The sequence below is a fragment of the Talpa occidentalis genome, unplaced genomic scaffold, assembly GCF_014898055.3.
Source record: "Talpa occidentalis isolate TD23 unplaced genomic scaffold, MPIMG_talOcc4v2.1 talOcc4.15, whole genome shotgun sequence".
NCBI classification, from domain to species: domain Eukaryota; kingdom Metazoa; phylum Chordata; class Mammalia; order Eulipotyphla; family Talpidae; genus Talpa; species Talpa occidentalis.
The window spans coordinates 39,445,983-39,463,578 of record NW_023601543.1 but is presented as its reverse complement, the minus strand read 5'-3'; the positions used below and the strand labels follow the sequence as shown (position 1 = coordinate 39,463,578).

General features: G+C 34.0%; 1 protein-coding gene across 2 annotated transcripts in view; it reads right to left on the bottom strand.

Annotated features, from left to right (window-relative positions):
• The window catches only part of POF1B (POF1B actin binding protein), a 74,813-nt gene that overhangs the window by 20,612 nt on the left and 36,605 nt on the right, over nucleotides 1–17,596 (bottom strand). For both annotated transcript variants that reach the window (XM_054695937.1, XM_037513005.1), the window contains exons 5-6: nucleotides 14,980–15,162; nucleotides 724–854 (exon numbers count right to left, since the gene is read on the bottom strand). In XM_054695937.1, the coding sequence (XP_054551912.1) occupies nucleotides 724–854; nucleotides 14,980–15,162 (314 nt within the window). The remainder of the gene's footprint in view (nucleotides 1–723; nucleotides 855–14,979; nucleotides 15,163–17,596) is intronic.

Below are 17,596 nucleotides of genomic sequence, written 5' to 3'. Positions count from 1 at the left end.
ATAAATAAATAAAGATAAATCTTAAATAAATAAATAAATAAATAATAAAACAAGTCAGAGTATGCCATGTATTTTTTCGAGCTCTTTGCTCAAGAGGTTGCTTTTGCCATCAAATTACTTTACAAAAGAAGGTACACAGGGCCTCCCCGGTGGCGCAGCGGTAGAGCGCTGGGTTGCGAAGCTGCCCGCAGCCTCTGCGGCGCCGGTTCGATTCCCGGCTGCTCCCCGGCCACCGGAGGAGGGTCCCACATGGTGCGCAGACCTCTCCTGCCACCCGCTGCTCCCCTCAGCAGTGTACTTCGGTCCTTCTGCCTGTTCTGCTCCCCGCTCTGGCTCTGGTGAATTCTCTCACCCTCCCGCGCTTCTGACTGTACCCAGTGCATGTATAAACAAAACAAATGAACAAATAATAAAATAAATAAATAAATAAATAAAAACATGCCTCTATAAAAAAAAAAAAAAAAAAAAAAGAAGGTACACAGATTTCATTACTAATCTTAAGAGAACTGATGTGATCTCTTTGATGAATTTCATAAAGTATATTAACTCTTAAAATAAGGCATTTGTTCAGATCTGCTCATAAAGTCGCTTTGTTTCCCCATTAAAAGTACTAAAGTTTTTCTGTGAACCTAAAACTGTTCTGAAAAGTATATTGAGAAAAACCAGGGTATTGTAAAATATTTGATAGTTATAACATTAAGACAAATGATGTATTTATAATACCTTCCTCCAATTCTCTGCAAATGTTCTAATAAGCAGCGATATAGATCCATATTTTTACGGCTTAGATCGGCAAGCAACTCTCCAAAATATTTGGGATCCAATTTTTCAGGGCCATCATCCTGAATTATCACCTGAAGAAAACATTAATCACAATTATAAACAATATGAAGAGTTTGTAAGTTCAGAAATGTTTTGATACATAAAGAAAAGTATAAAATACCTTATTAATACTAGAGTAGTTCACTACAAAGTTATCATTATCAAGTCACCCAATTTTTTTTGTACCTTGTGTATATATCTTTCAATATGGGATGAATTTAAAGGAAAATAAATATTGCGATAACATTTTCTATTTCACTCAAGCCTATGTAAACTAATGAAGGCAAAATGTGAATAATTTATTTAAAAATTGTTGAATATAGGTGCTTAAATAAAACAGTAAAACAAGTAAATCAAAATCTCTGAATTGTCCATTACCACCACATTTCTCACTCACCTGTCCCATATGGGAAAAGAAAATGTAAATTATTTTAATTATACTGATTATAGAATAATTACTTTCCTTTGGAGTTGTATCTACTCAGTGAAAATCAGCTTAAATCATTAGTATACATTAAAGTTAGAATAAACTTTCTCAAATCAATGCATTTGTATGTATTTCTGGTTAGATTCTTTTAATGAAGTCAAAAGTATTCATTACTATATCTACTATATTTAGATACTATAGATAGTATGATCCTATACCTTTAAATCATATATAGTGTTATAAACCAATGAACCTCAATAAAAATGTATGTAAAACCATAAAAAAAATTAAATCCATCACATATATACTACTTTAAAAATAATATCTGTACATACCTATTTTTTTAAAAAGAAGTCAAAATTATCCATGATTAGTCTGAATAAAGACATGTTTAATTTTTTAAAGATTTATTTATTTATACAAGAACTGGGGTGCAGGTCAGAGGCATGGAAGGGTGAGAGAATTCACCAGAGACAGAGCGGTGCTCAACCCACTACGCCACCAGAGAGGCCCAAGAATTGTCTAATTCTGACCTCATTCCTGAGAAAGATGTGTCACTGAGAAACTGACTGCTTCAAAGAACCAGAAATCTAGGTAGAACTCAAACGGACTGAATATTCTCACACAGGACATCAGATATGACCAATGACACTTCCTTTTCAATCTGTTCTCTGAATGTGGGCTCTAAGAAAATAGTGCATGCCTGACATGAAATTATTGCAAAGTAAGCAAAGATGAGTTACCATAATAATATCTATGCTATGTTAAGATATTTATAAAATGCAAGTAAGTGAAAAATGATTAAAATGCAGTAGAGTATAAAATTTTTTCACTTTTTAAAAAGTCTGGATGAAAAATAGATATATTATAGAAACCAGCAATTCCACTCCTAGGTATCTACCCAAAGAATGTAAAAACACAAATTCAAAGGGATATATGTATTCCTAAGTCCATTGTAGTACTATGCAAAATAACCAAGATATGGAAGCAACCTAAGTGCTCAAGGACAGTGAGTGGATAAAGAAGATATGGTATATATACATGGAGGAATACTATTTATCAGTGAAAAATAAACTTGACATTTGGAACAAAAAAGGTAGAACTAGAGAGCATTATGCTAAGTGAAGTAAGCCAGAAGGAGAAGACAAATATGAATGGTTTCACTCATATGTGGAATATAGAGAAACATATCAAAGAGCCATACCAAAACAAAAGAAATCTGACTGTAAAATTTGAGGCTGCCAGAGAGGCCTGGGGAGGGTGAAGAGAAAGTATAGAGGAGGTCCAATGAGCTGAGATGGAGGACTGTGGGTGCCTTGGTGTTGGGTGTGGTGTGATAACATATATCACATATATGTCTGGATCACACATAATGTTATAAACCAATGTAACTTCAAAAAAAATGATAGATCTGAGTTAAGAAAGAAAGTTTTTGGAGATATCCATGCAAAGCTGTCCATGTAATGTTGCAGAACTCAGTATTTGATATCACATAGTCAAAGGACAGAGTAGAGAAATGCGAGAAAGGCCAAGTATAGTTCCCTGGGAGAGATCTCTTGATGAAAAAGGAAGAGGACCCTCAAGAGAAAACTTAGAATCATCAATACAGTATAATAGGAAGAAATAATATTCAGAATAAAATGGACCAAGAGTGTTGCATGTTGTATAACTGGAATAAGATAAAAAGGGAAAAAATGGAATCTGCAACATGGAGGTCAATAAACGCAATTTCATGACCTTGATGAATCTAGAATCTGCTTTTCAAAGTGTAAAGGAATGTATGGGTTCAAAAGAAATGGCTGTAGTGAACATACCTTCTTGCTCATGAATTTTGCAGGTGAAGGGAATTGAAAAGATGAGATCATAAGGCAGAAAGGATCATAGAGTTGAGAAGGGAGTCACCTTGCAGACAACATTGGAGTCTTAATTCTTGACAATCAAAAGAATCAGTAGCTTGTTCAAATTATTCATTGAAGTGGAACATTAAAGAAGTTTACATAGTTAACTCAAATTGTGTTCCATGAACAAGTAGCATTAAGATAACCAGGGAACTTGGAAATACAAATTACCAGATCCCAGCTATCTCTCTCTCTCTTTTTAAAAGATTTATTTATTTATAAAAGCATTGGGTACAGTCCAGAGGCGTGGGAGAGTGAGAGAATTCACCCGAGACAGAGCAGGGAGCAGAACAGGCAGAAGGACCAAAATACACTGCTGAGGGGAGCAGCGGGCAAGACAGGAGAGGTCTGCCTCGCCATGTGGGACCCTCGTCGGCCAGTCAGCCGGGATCGAACCGGCGCTACAGAGGCTGCAAATAGCTTCGCAGCGCTGCACTCAACGTGCTGTGCCACCGGGGAGGCCCCCAGCTATCTCTCTTTAACTGACTCTGGGTTCTCTAACTGATTCTTGTGTACTCCCCACTCTCAGTAGAAAGCAAAGCCATCTGCAGAAAGGGAGAGAGAAGCAGTGAGAATCAGAGTGTGAGGAAGGTGGATAGATGAGCATCAGATTAGTTATTGAATACTGCGGCAACAAGACAATTAGAATTACTTTAAGAGACTGTCTAATAATGGAGGGAGTCCAGGAAGATAGAGACAATCTACTCTAGATAAAATTGATCTTGTTTTTGAACTTTCTCTGGCACACAGGGAAGTCAAAATCTAGGAGCACAGAAAGTAGATGGTAGTTTACCTAAAGTAAGGGATCAGCAGTGATGGCAGTAATCAGAAAAGACAAACAATTTAAGGTTTTCCAGCAATAACCCTGTTTAAATGGTTGAAAGTGGAGATCAGCCTGGCTTGGAACTGAGAATATTGAGCTTCATGATAACAAAGATCAGTAAAAATGAAGAAAAGACAAACTATGAATGTGATAATAAGAGAAAGAGACATTCAGAATTCCAAGTTAAATAATTTGAGGTGATGATGAAGTTCATCTAGTCTATGTGGCCTGATGATAGAGTGGAAATGAAGAAACTGAGGGAGATGAAGAACTAGGAGGACAGAGTGTGACAAAATCACTGATATGAAAGGTCACTATTGAGAATGGCACATATTAAAAAACAGGAAACAACAAATGTTGGTGAGGATGTGGTGAAAAAGAACTCTCCTGCACTGCTGGTGAGAATGCAAAATGGCCCAACCACTATGGAAAGCTGCGTGGAGGTTCCTCAGACTACTAAAAATGGAGCTTCCATATGACCCAGCAATTCCACCCCTAGGGATCTACCCAAAGGACACAAAAACATTAATTCAAAAATATACCTGCACCCCTATGTTTAATGCAGCACTATTTACAATAGGTAAGATATTGAAACAACCCATATGCTTAAAAATAGATGGGTGGATCAAGAAGATGTGTTATATATACACAATGAAATATTGCTCAGCAATAAAAAAAGATAAACTCATGCCATTTGCAGCCACACAGATGGAGCTGGAAGGGATTATGCTCAGTGAAATAAGCCAAAAGGAAAAGGAAAAATACCTGATAGTTTCACTTATAGGAGGAATTTAGGGGAACCTAATAAGGGATCAGGAAAAAATAATAATGATAAATAAAAAACCAGAATTAACAGACAACACTAAATCAGAGACATTCTTCAGGGGGGGAGGAAGGAGAGGATCAAAACAAGGGAGGCAAGAGCACAAGGGACTATGGTGATGGTGCAGGGGTGAATTGTTGATGGGAATTTTATGGGAACTGCACCTGAGAGGAGAAAGCATACATTGTACAAAAATGAAGTATGATGTAAAATATATATAAATAAAATAAAATAAAAAATTTAAAAGATTTTATAATACAGTTGCAGAAGACCTTATGCATTAAGATGCAGATTTTTTAAATAAATTCAATTATGCCCCTCCAAAGAAAGATCACTGTTATGAATGGTGAATATCTCATACATGATTCAAGAGCAGGAATCAGCTGTAAGTGGAGAGAAAATTGTAAGCCTGCCTGTCAAGGGATGGGGGCAGTGACCATAATTTCAGTAGAAAATGATATGAGTCAAGAAGGGTTGTGTATATGGCTTTAAGGTTTAAGAGACAAGAGTTGACCAATGAGGGCCTCCCTGGTGGCACAAGGGGTTAAGACACAACTTATGAAGCTGTCCGCAGCCTCTGCAGCACGAATTCAATCCCCGGCCAGCCAGGGAGCAACCCACATGGCGCAGCAGACCTCTCCTGACTCACCCGCTGCTCCCCTCAGCAGTGTACTTTGGTCAATTTGCCTGTTCTCTTCCCCACTGTCTCTGGTGAATCTTCTCATCCCCCACACCTCTGGCCTGTACCCCAGCTCTTGTATGCATAAATAAATAAATCTTAAAAAAAAAAAGAGTTGATCAACGAAAGCCAGAAAATTTGACTGTAAAAAACTGTATTGAGAAAAAAATTAGCTATAGATACACAGAAGAGCAAACAAATGAAAAAAAATAGGGAAATGTTAATACCAATAAAAAATAGTTGCACTAATAAAAGAAGCAAAATAGTATAAAATTAATTCAGTAGTAAATGATATTTTCATGCCATTAATAATATAAACCTTGAATACAAAACTTACCAAAAAATGGGGATTTAACTATATTGGGATAATGGAAAATATGGAAACAGGTGGAGGAGGTTAAATAGAACTAAGTACTTATGTAACACATTTAACAACAAAGTAATGTGCACCGTTGATAATCAAGAAATATCAGCTTAAATATATACATATTATATAGTTCTATGGAAGTCAATACCCACAGTAAAAGCTATGAGTTGAAAATGGGGATCAGGAATAGGTGGTGATGAAGGCCGGGAGAGGGAAATGCACTTTTTTTTTTTACATCATTTGAAGCTTTAAGCTATATACGTGCATTACTTTCATAAAAATAAAAGCTACTCTGTAAAATGTGCAAAGAAACAACAATTTTTTTATTTACAACAAAACGGTATTCAAAAGTGCACCAAAACAGGAGATAGCAGGAGAGGTTTAAATTGTGATAGGAAAGGATGGGTCCAAAACAGATATGAATTAAATTTTTAGAAGACATGGCAGGGGATAGAGGTTTGCACAAAAGACATTCTTTTTTCAATAATGAAGATGAAGTCAATAAATATAGAGAGGAAATTGAGCTACATGTTAATGAGTAAAGGCGCAGGCAGAACTGCTGAGTTTATTGACCTAACCATTAGTTATGGAACATTTTTAGCAAGCTTCCTGGATAATTGTGGGGGGAAAAAAACACATGACTAAGATCAGTAATGTCTTGATGTTGACAATAAATGAATTTTTAAATGATGGAAGAAAGGCATTACAAGTTGGAGTACTTTCCATTGACAACAACCTTATTCTAGTGAGCAGGACTATTTTCACACTTCTAATGACTCTGAAAGTTTGCCCAAAATTCACAAGCCAACAGGAAGAGTTACACACACAACACACATAGTTATTTGAGTCTTTCTTACAAATACCACCTGTATGACCACTTGTAAAATGAGGGCAACTGAGCTTTTCCCTATTGCTAACATATGTGAAGTTATCTGTTCGTTGTTAATGGCAGGAAAATTATCACAGCAAGTTATTCTTTATTTCCCCAGGGAAGGTAATGTGGCCATTAATGTTTTGATCTAAATCCAAAATGATATTTCTAGGGAAGACCATGGAAAATATAACATAGTTTTATGAAAATATTTTCATGTCAGGTTTTTGGACACCTGATTTTCAAAAATATTTTGATGTTTTATGCTTTGTGGAAAACATGTTAAAGGTGATTTGGCTTCATTTAAAAATAGCATTATAATGGAAACAAATTCCCTACATATATGCCTTCAAAGATTTGGGAGCTGGGGTTGGAGAAGAAAGAACTTAAAGTTTAGAGCATTCATTTGACCATCTATTAGGTGCTTAGCACTAAGTTAGATCATCCTATTGTATGATTCTCCCTTTTTTATAGAATGAGGTTCAGTTCAATTAAGTAAATTATATAAGATTATACACTCAGCAGAATCAGGATTTATAAACCCACTTAATTCAATCCAAAGCCTATGTTCTCTCAATCTTATGCTACTGACATACGATTCATCTCTAAACACAAATTAAAAATAGGTCAAACCTTTAGTTTTAAAAGAGGTCAATTCTATGGTAAAGAGGTCACTAAAAGATTGAACTTTTAGTGGTGAACATAATGTCACATACATGCATGTTGATTTATAGTAGTACACACTTAAAACTTAAATAACGTTATAATACAATATTACTTCAATAAAAAGAAATGAAGCATCTTTAAGAATTTAATTTTACTTAGGTAATTTGCAGTGTTTAAAATGAAATAAAAATATGGAATAAACTGAAAATCAGAGTAGACAATTTTTAAATGAATATTAAAAATAAATTTGAAAACAGAAGTTGCCAAATAAAAAAGCCTAACTTTTTTTTTTTTAATGGGGTAACATTGGTTTATATTGTTGTTTGTATTTTGGCGTATAGGATCCCACCCCTTCAGGTGTTGTTACCATACTTCTCCACCCCACCAAATCACCCGGAGTCTATCACCTTAGTCCATTGTGCTCCACCCCTCACCTTTGTGTTCATTCCTCCTCCTGTCCATGTCCCTGGATGCCTCAGTTCTCTAGTCACTTTTCAAGGGCTGGTTTGGGTTTATCTGACCCTTTGTTTAGTTTTTCTATATTCCACATATAAGTGACGTTGTCTGGTATTTGTCTACTCCTTCTGACTAATTTCGCTTAGCATAATCCTGTCCAATTCCATCCATAAATGGCATGAATTAGTCTTTATTGCTGCCGAATAGTATTTCATTGTGTATATACATCTTGATGCTGTCACCTGATTTTGAGCACTTAAGTTGTTTCCACAATTTGGCTACTGTAAATAGTGCTGCTATGAACATGGGAGTACAAGTACTTAAAAGTGGGATTGCTTAATCATATGGTATTTCTATATTTAATATTTTGAGAAACTTGCACACCGTTTTCCATAGGGTTGTATCAGTCTACATTCCCACCCAGTGGTGTACAAGCGTTCCCTTTTCTCCATATCTTCTCCAGGACTAGTTTCTGGTCATTTTCACATGGGCCATTCTCATAGGAGGAAAGTGGTATCTCAATGTGGCTTTGATTTGCATTTTCCTGACAATAAATGATGATGAACATTTCAAATGTGCCTGTTTGTAATTTGTATGTATTATCAGAGAAATGCCTATTTAGCTCTTCTGCCTGTTTTCTGATTGGATTATTTCTTTTCCTTTTGTTGAGCTGTATAAATTCTTTGTAGATCTTAGGTATCAGCTGCTTATCAGATGTGTAGTGTGCAAATGTTTTCTCTTCCATTCAGTAGGGTGCCTTTTTATTTATGGTTTATTTCATGACGGAGAAGGTTTTTAGTTTGATGTTGTTTCAATTGTTTTTATTTTCTTCTGTTTTCCTTGTTGTTGGAGACAAATCTATGAAGGCATCATTGATGTTTTAGTTGTGAAGTGTTTTGCCTATGTTACCATCTATGTATTTTATGGTATAAGGCATACATTCTAACTCTTTTTTTAAAAGATTTTATTGGGGCCTCCCCGGTGGTGCAGTGGTTGAGCGCTGGCTTGCAAAGCTGCCCGCAGCCTGTGCAGCGCTGGTTCGATCCCCGGCCACTGGGTGAGGGTCCCACATGGCATGCAGACCTCTCCTGCCACCCGCTGCTCCCCTCAGCAGTGTATTTCGTCAGTCTGTCTGTTCTGCTCCCTGCTCTGGCTCTGGTGAATTCTCTCAGCCTCCTGCGCCTCTGACTGTAACCAGTGCTTATATAAATAAATAAATAAATCTTTTTTTAAAAATTAAAAAATAAAAAACATTTACAGAAGTAAAAACTCAGCTCTCTAAAACAAAAAAAAAAAAAAAAGATTTTATTTATTTATTTATTTTTGAATAGAAGAACTGGGGTGTAGGCCAGAGGTGTGAGGGGGAAGTATTTTGAGAGGATTCGTCTGAGACAGAGTGAGGAGCAGAACAGGCAGTAATACTGAAATACACAGCTAAGGGCAGCAGTGGGTGAAACAGGAGAAGTCTGCTGTGCCATGTGGGTTAGCTTCTTGGCCAGGGATTGAATTCAGGCCACCACAGAGAGCTGACACAGTGATAGGTCTGACTTAACCTGTAGGCCTTCAGGGAGGTCCCATCTTCTAACTCTTTCATACATTTTGAATTGATTTTTGTGTATGAGGCTTCCCAGTTTTCACAACACCATTTTTGTGAAAAGGCTTTTCTTGCACCAATGGATAGTCTAAGCTTCTTTGTCAGAGATAATTTTCCATATAGGTGTGAGTTCATTTCTGGACACTCAATTATACGTCATTGGTCTGTGTTCTCTTTTTGTCCCAGTACCATACTGTTTTAATTATTATGGCTTGATAGCATAGTTTAAAGTTTAGATGTGTGATGCCATTATTGTTTCCATTTTTTGTCAGGATTGTTTTGGTTATTCAGGATTCAGTTTCTTTTGTCATTCCACATGAATTTCAGTAGTGTTTTTTTTTTTTTTGTTTGCTTGTTTTGAATAATGTCATTAAAATTTTGATAGGGGTTGCATTAAATATATATGTTGCTTTGAGTAAGATGGCCATTTTGAAAACATTGATTCTTCCAATCCATGATCAGGGAATATCTTTTCATGTCTTTGTGTCTTCTATTTCATTTAACAATGTCTTATAGTTTTCATATTTACATTTACTCTTAGGTATTTGTATTTGTGGTGTAATTGTGAATGGGATCATTTTCTTAATTTTTCCTCTTTTAGTTCATTGTTTATATATAGGAAGGTCACTGATATTTGTTTGTTACTTTTATAACCTGCCACTTTGCTGGACTTATTTATTGTTTCAATTGTTTTTTTTTTCAGTGGGGTCTTTAGGGTCTACAAATAATGATATCTTTATTTCTCCTTTCTGAGTTTCAATTCCTTTTATATTCTTTTCTTACCTAATTACTCTAGCTAAGACTTAATACTATGTGGAACATTAATGGTGAGAATGGAAAATCTTGTCTTGTACTACATTGTAGTAGAAAATCTTCCAGTTTTTCACTGTTGAGAATGGTGTTATCTGTGGGTTTGTCATGATGGCTTTTATTGTGTTATGTTATGTTCCATTTGTCCAGTTTTTCAAATGTTTTCATCATAAATGGATGTTGAATCTTATCAAATGCTTTCTTGGAATCTACTGATACAGTCATATGGTTTTTATCTTTCATTTTGTTGATGTGGTAACTTACACTGTGTCACTTGTATAAATTCTACTTGGTGGTGGTGTATAATCCTTTTAATTCATTGATTTGGTTTGCTAAGATTTTGCTATGGATTTTTACATTTGTGTTCATTTGGGAAATCATTCTATATCTTTCTTAGTGTTGTCTTTGTTTGATTTTGTTCTTAATATAATGTTGGCCCATAAAACGTATTTGGGAGTACTCCCCCTTTCTCAGTTTTTTGGAAGAGTTTAGACAGGATAGGTATTAGTTCACCATTGAAAGATTGGTAGAATTCACTTGTAATCTGTGTGCTCCTGGATTTTCAGTTTTTTTGGGGGTTTTGATTATTGTTGCAAATTCTTTGCTTATAATTTATCTGTACAGATTTTCTATTTTTCCCCATTTAGTTTTAGATGATTGCATAATTCTAAGACTGCTTCCATTGCTTCTAGGTTTTGAAATTGTTAGCATACAGTTGTTTATATTACTTATCCTATGAATTTCTGCAGTGTCTGTTGTAACTTCTCTTTTATTTCTAATCCTATTTTTGAGTGTTCTGTCTTATTTTCTCAGTGAACTTACCTAAAAATTTGTCTGTTGATTTTTTTCAAAGAACAAACTTTTTATTTCTTTAATAATTTAGACTATTTTTTTATTTTATTTACTTCTGCTCAAATATTCTTTTTTTTTTTACTGATTCTTGGTTTTGTTGTTCTTCTTTTTCTAGTTCCTCAAGGTAAGCATAAGATTATTTATTTGAGCTCTTTCTTGTTTCTTGATATGGGCCTACAATGATACATACTTCTTAGTACTACTTGTGTTGTGTTCCACAGTTTCTGGAAGATTGTGTTCTCATTGTCATTTGTTTCAAGGTATTTTTTTAATTTCTTTTTTGATTTCCTCATTAATCCAGTAGTCTTTCAGTAGTGCGTTGTTCAGTCCCCACATATTAGAGATTTTCCCTGCTTTATTTTTGTAGTTTATTTCTGGTTTGATACTTTTTTTGTCAGTAAAGGTGCTTGATATAAATTCAATCTTCATGATTTACTGATACTTGTCTTATGACCAAATAATATGGTCAGTCCTTGAGAATGTGCCATGTGCACAGGAGAATAATGTGTATTAAGCTAAAAAAATTTCTAACATTTTTCAGTTCCATTAGTCTTCAACAAGAGTCAATCATTCATGAACCACAATTACAGGGAACATATTAATACTAAAGAGTTGAGTGAAAGAACTCTCTCTCTGCCATCCTTTGTCTATAGGATCTGCACTATAGGATCTACACTTTGACTACAGATGGATCCAATTCAATGTAATCCATATAAGTGGAATTACTGAATCTAAGCTTCACAGGGCCATATTCAATTTTCAGCAGTACTTCAACTTTATCTTCATAAAAAGTTGGAAAAAGAACAGAAAAATAATCTGTAAAAAATGTTTTCAGTCTTTACCAAAGCTAAATAGGAATTGCATACTGAAATATGTGTAATAAAATAGAAAGTAATATATTAGTTACCCAACCCTATTTTCTAAAAAAAAAAAAAAGAATATCTAGTCAGGTCAGACATATATTTGTTGTACTAAGTTAGTGAAAGCTATCTTAACATAACCGTTGCCAATGGACAAGACTCTTAATCCTGTGATATTGTTTCTATCTCTGATAATTGTACCTAATTCCATTCCAAATGCGATTATTTTTGTTTAAATTTTACATCTTAGACTATTGAAAATACTGTTATTATTCTAACTTAAATTTTATAATTCAGACTACTGAAAATAGCCACTAATAGCCTTCTCTTTAAATCCTTCTCTATGGCATTTTTTATGTTGTATGATTTATAGACTTTATGAAGAACTTTGAACATATATTTTTATTTGGTCTACCCTATGAGGGAAACTACCAAATTTTATGCATGATGATGTCTCTCAAAATTTTCATATTTATTAATAATACACAGCTTGAAAGGGAAAGAGTTGGAACTTGAATCAAAGTCTTTCTACCTCAAAGCTAGTCCACTTTTTATTATATCACCAATATGTCCCCAGTGGCAAACTTATTAATTCATTTTTGATCAAGGACTTCCCACATAATTATTCAGCTTCAAGCAGGAATGATCGATAAGCTATGGTGTCAGCCTAACTATGTATGAGTCCTGACCCCCACCACATGATAGCAGTGTAAGCCTTTTCAAGTAATTTTATCTTCTCTGAACTTGTTTCCTAATCTTAACAATAAGGGAATCTATAACACATTCTTCATCTGATCATTGTGAAAAGAAAATTTAATCAATATGCCAATCTATCTTGCACAAAACTTACAGCATTAACCTCTTAAAGCATATGTCTCAGCATTTTTCTACTCAATAAACTTCATGCACTCGCTATCTTTTACCATATAGAGTCCAGATTTTTAACTTATCATTCAATGACCTCATGTTCTGACCTCAATATATCTTTTTGACCTTATATTGTAGTACATCTAAATCCATGTCTTCCATGCTATATAAAGCAAATTACTAACTAATCATGAAATCCAAGGTGTACATTCTCTGAATGAAATAAGTCAGATGCAGAAAGACAAGTACTGGGTTGTGTCACTTAAATGTAGACTAAACAAAATGAGGGGTCAAATAAAGTCAAACCAATAACAAAACCTAGAAATATAATTGTAAAGCTGAGGCTACCAAAGTTAGAGGAGGAAAAAAAACATTAAAGTGAGGAAGAAGTACAAACGATTATGGGTGTCTTGGTGATACCCTTGGTGGAGGACACTGGGTGCCTCAGTGGTAGGTGTGGCATGGTGGCATATACCTGAAGGGTATATACCTTTAAATCTTATACCTTTAAATCATATACAATAGTATAAACCAAAGTTACCTCAATTAAAAGAAATAAAGGAAGTAAATATGTTTAGGAAAAAACAAAATTTCTCAAATCTGTGACATTGTTCATGTAATTCTCTCTTCTGAGGATGGGATCTCCAAATAGTACTACATATGGAAATTCTGCTCACTCTTCAAAGGACAAGTCAACTCCCACCACTTCCTCAATCAAGATTTCTTTGATCTTAGAGATGAAATTAATTTCTTTCTTCTTTTGATCCCAAAACACATTGCTTTCCTTTTATGGACATAAAACACTTTGCTTCATATTATGTTTAATGTGTTTGCCTCTTTCCCCTATTGGACAATAAGTACATATAAGAAATGTGACAATGTATTATTCACTTTAATATTTCTCATAGTGCCTGATGTGAATATTTAATGTTTATGAATATTAATTACTACTAAAAACTAACAATTACAATCTGTTAAGTATTTGCCAATGTTACTCAACAATGGTAAGTGCTTTATATATAGGACATACTGTACTTTTACTATAATCCTGTGAGAAATGGATAATGAGGCAAGGGATCCAAAAGCAAAAATAAGCAAGTTGGACTATATTAAACTAAAATACTTCTAAATGGCGAAGAGACTATCATCAAAATGAAAAGATTCCCTTCTGAATGGGAGAAAATATTTGCATATCATACATCTGACAAGGGGCTAATGTCCAAGATCTACAAAGAACTTATATAACTCAACAAAATGAAAACAAATAACCTAATCAAAAAGAGAGCAGATGAGTTAAATAGACTCTACTCCAAAGAGGACATAAATATGGCCAACAAACAAATGAAAATATGTTCGCCATCATGTGCTAATGTGAAAATGTATATCAAAACCACAATAAGCTATTTCCTTACAATTATAAGAATGGCCCGTATAAAACAAAAAACAAACAAACAAAAAACAGAAACAACAGTGTTGGCCAAGATGTGGAGGAAAATAATCAATTGCATATTGTCAATGAAAATGTAGACCCATCTAAACCTATGAAAAACAGTATGGAGGTTCCTCAAAATATTAAAATTACATGTAAAATGCTATCTCAATAAATTAAAAAATGTGCCAGAACAGAAACATGGAAATGAATCTCCATGATGAGGAAACTCAGCAAAGTTCATGACTGAAACATACAAAATTATTGTTATTTCACCAACTTTGATGCATAAAAATGATCATTTCAAATTATTTAACTGTATAAAAGGGGTCTTCCAGGTGGTGAAGTGGGTTGGCGCAGCACTGTGAAGCTATCCGCAGCCTCTGCAGTAAGGGTTAGATCCTGGCGGATACCCACATGGCGCAGCAGACCTCTCCTGTCTTGCCCACTGCTGCCCTCAGCAGTGTATTTCAGTCAGCCTGCCTATTCTGTTCCCCGCTCTGTCTCTGGTGAATCCTCTCACCCTCCCGCACATCTGGCCTGTACCCCGGTTCTTGCATAAATAAATAAAATCTTTAAAAAAAATAAAAAATAAAAATGTAACAAAACACAAGTGCCAAAAATATAGCTCCTCAATATTTTGTTGTGAATTTAATGTGGGTACCTATTTAGTGATGTAAGAAGAGCTTAAGGGTGTTATTTCAGGTTAATAAGGAATCAAGTCATTGATCTTACCTGATCATGTGTATGACTTGAATGATGATGGCACAGTTCATTCCCAATATTTGTAGAAATTGAATCACTTCCCAGGATGCTTTGGATTTGATGGCTAGATTGAGATTGTTGGCAGGATGGAGTATGGATGATCTGAGGTTGTTGGACAACGTAATGATGGCATTGAACCTGAGGACAGCATTCCTAAAATGCATACACATGCCAAAACAGTCACTGAGAAAACAAATAATTACCAAGAAAAACCCAACTGAATCCATTTTTAAAAATGAAAGTTCTTTTACAAGCTAATTCAACTCAAGGATTTGTAGTTTTAATTGTTTGTAGTTATTAAGTATTCCATTAGGAGAAATTTTATTGGATTCTTTTTTTTTTTAATCAGGTAAATATAACAATACAACTACTTACTTAGATTAACCAAGGAATTGCATGTTCTGATTAAAGGAATAGTCCATTATAACTAACATTGACAGTAATGCATTTTAATATTAATTAGTCTTTCTTTGATGATTTAACAAACATTTTAGGATCTAATTACACAATAATACTATAATACTGAAGATGCAGACATATGAAATTTGAAAATAATATAATGTGATTTTCAATGTCAGGAAGCATATTAGAATCACAATGAGGGGCAATTAGAATCACAGTTCTAAAGCTTATGAAAATTGAACATGAATTAAGAAAAAAGATTGAAAAACTGTGACTCAAGCTTCCAATCCAGAAAACATGGATACTAACTCTAATTATACCACTTACTCTGTGATCTTGGAAAACTGTATATGTAACCCTTTTAAGTCTGAGTTCCCTCACTAATAAAAGTGAAGGTCATATGTGTCTCTTTGGACTCCTGTGAGGAATGAATAAACTAATGTTTGTGAAGTATCTAACATAAATTGTTGGATAATAAGCACCTTTTATTATTTCATCATCATTGTCATTTCAAAATGATCATCATCGACCCCCTTCCAATAACTTTCAGGTGGAAAAAATACCCTGAGATCCAAAGAAATGAAATAATTTACTTGTAATGAGGCATCTAACAGATGTCAAAATTGGGATTGGAAGTCATGGTTTATAGCTCAGAGTTCTGTCAGAATATTAAGCTAAATTTGTACTGTCCTCAAAATATTCTGAGACTTGGTTTTAAACTAAATCTTTGCTAATTGTTTATTTGTGATGGTTTTTAAATTAATAAGTATAGTGAACAGAATGTAAAAAGATATCTGGTATTTCAGTTTTCAGGATTTCAGATATACTTGAATTTCTTATTATCTTATTATTCTACTTTGATAATAGGTATATGACAGTCTGCTTTCAAAGGAAAAAAAAAACAATTTTGAATCAGAATGCTACATTCATACATATAAAATTAACTTTGTGTAAATTCAATTTTTCTTTCCTTTTAACTGGATGGCTGACATATTAATAGAGAAAACACTTCAAATTTAATTTTTTATATGGAACTATTTACAAACTAAACAAAAGAAGCCACATACATAAGAAGGAATATAGTATGCTTCCTCTTGCATAGCATTTTAAAAATGTATATACAAATTATGAAACTGTTTAAATGCATAGAACAGAAAAATAGTGAGTGCCTCTGAGAGGAAGAACAGAGGAGTCAGGATAAAGAGGGTTTTTTCTCACTACATGCATTTTTATTCTATTTCTAACATTTTTAAATATTTTTATGCCTTGAAAAATTTTACCATGTATAACAAAGTATTGTTTCATGTATAAAAATATTTTGAAAGAGAGAATAATATATAGATACATTTTACAAATAGAAACTGACTTGACAGACATATACATAATAAAGATCATAGATATAGCTCATGGAATCATTTACTCTAGATTCTTTCAAATGTGACTCACTTTACAAACACAGTAGCACTAAAATCCGTGCAACTTAAGAGACATGTAAAGAAAAATTGAAGAAACAGAGAAACAAGTTAAAGCCATCTAAATAAAAAGGCATATAGAATACATGGAAAGAGTAACAATAGAAAGATAAAACAGTAAGCAAAAGATACAATGGCAATGATTTAGCCTCATATATCAATACTCATCCTGAAGTGAACAATCTGTACTCACCAATCAAAAGCCAGAGAGTGGGAAGATGTATAAAAAAAAAAGATCCATCTATATTATACAGGAATCTCATATCACATCTAAAGACTACCATAAATTTATGGCAAAAGGCTAGAGCAAGGCATTTTAAGTCAATCACAAAGAGAAAAATACAGGACCTGCTCTTATGTCCAATTATACTTTTCGTTAAAAATGATAATAAGTGACAAAGATGAATATACTATATAATGATCAGTGGGACAATCCAACAAGAAGACATAACTGTCATTAATATTTACACATCCAACAGAGACACACTAAATATGTAAAATAATTACTAACTGACCTAGAACAAAACATAGAGACCAACATAATACTACATCTCAACTCACCACTTATATAAATAGATGGATTATCCAGTTAGAAAGTAAACAATGAAGTAATTGATCAGAAGGACTTAACAGTTATTTACAGAACTTTCCATCCCAAAAGAAATGAATACCATTAGTCTCAAATGCACACAGAACATTCTCAACAGATCATA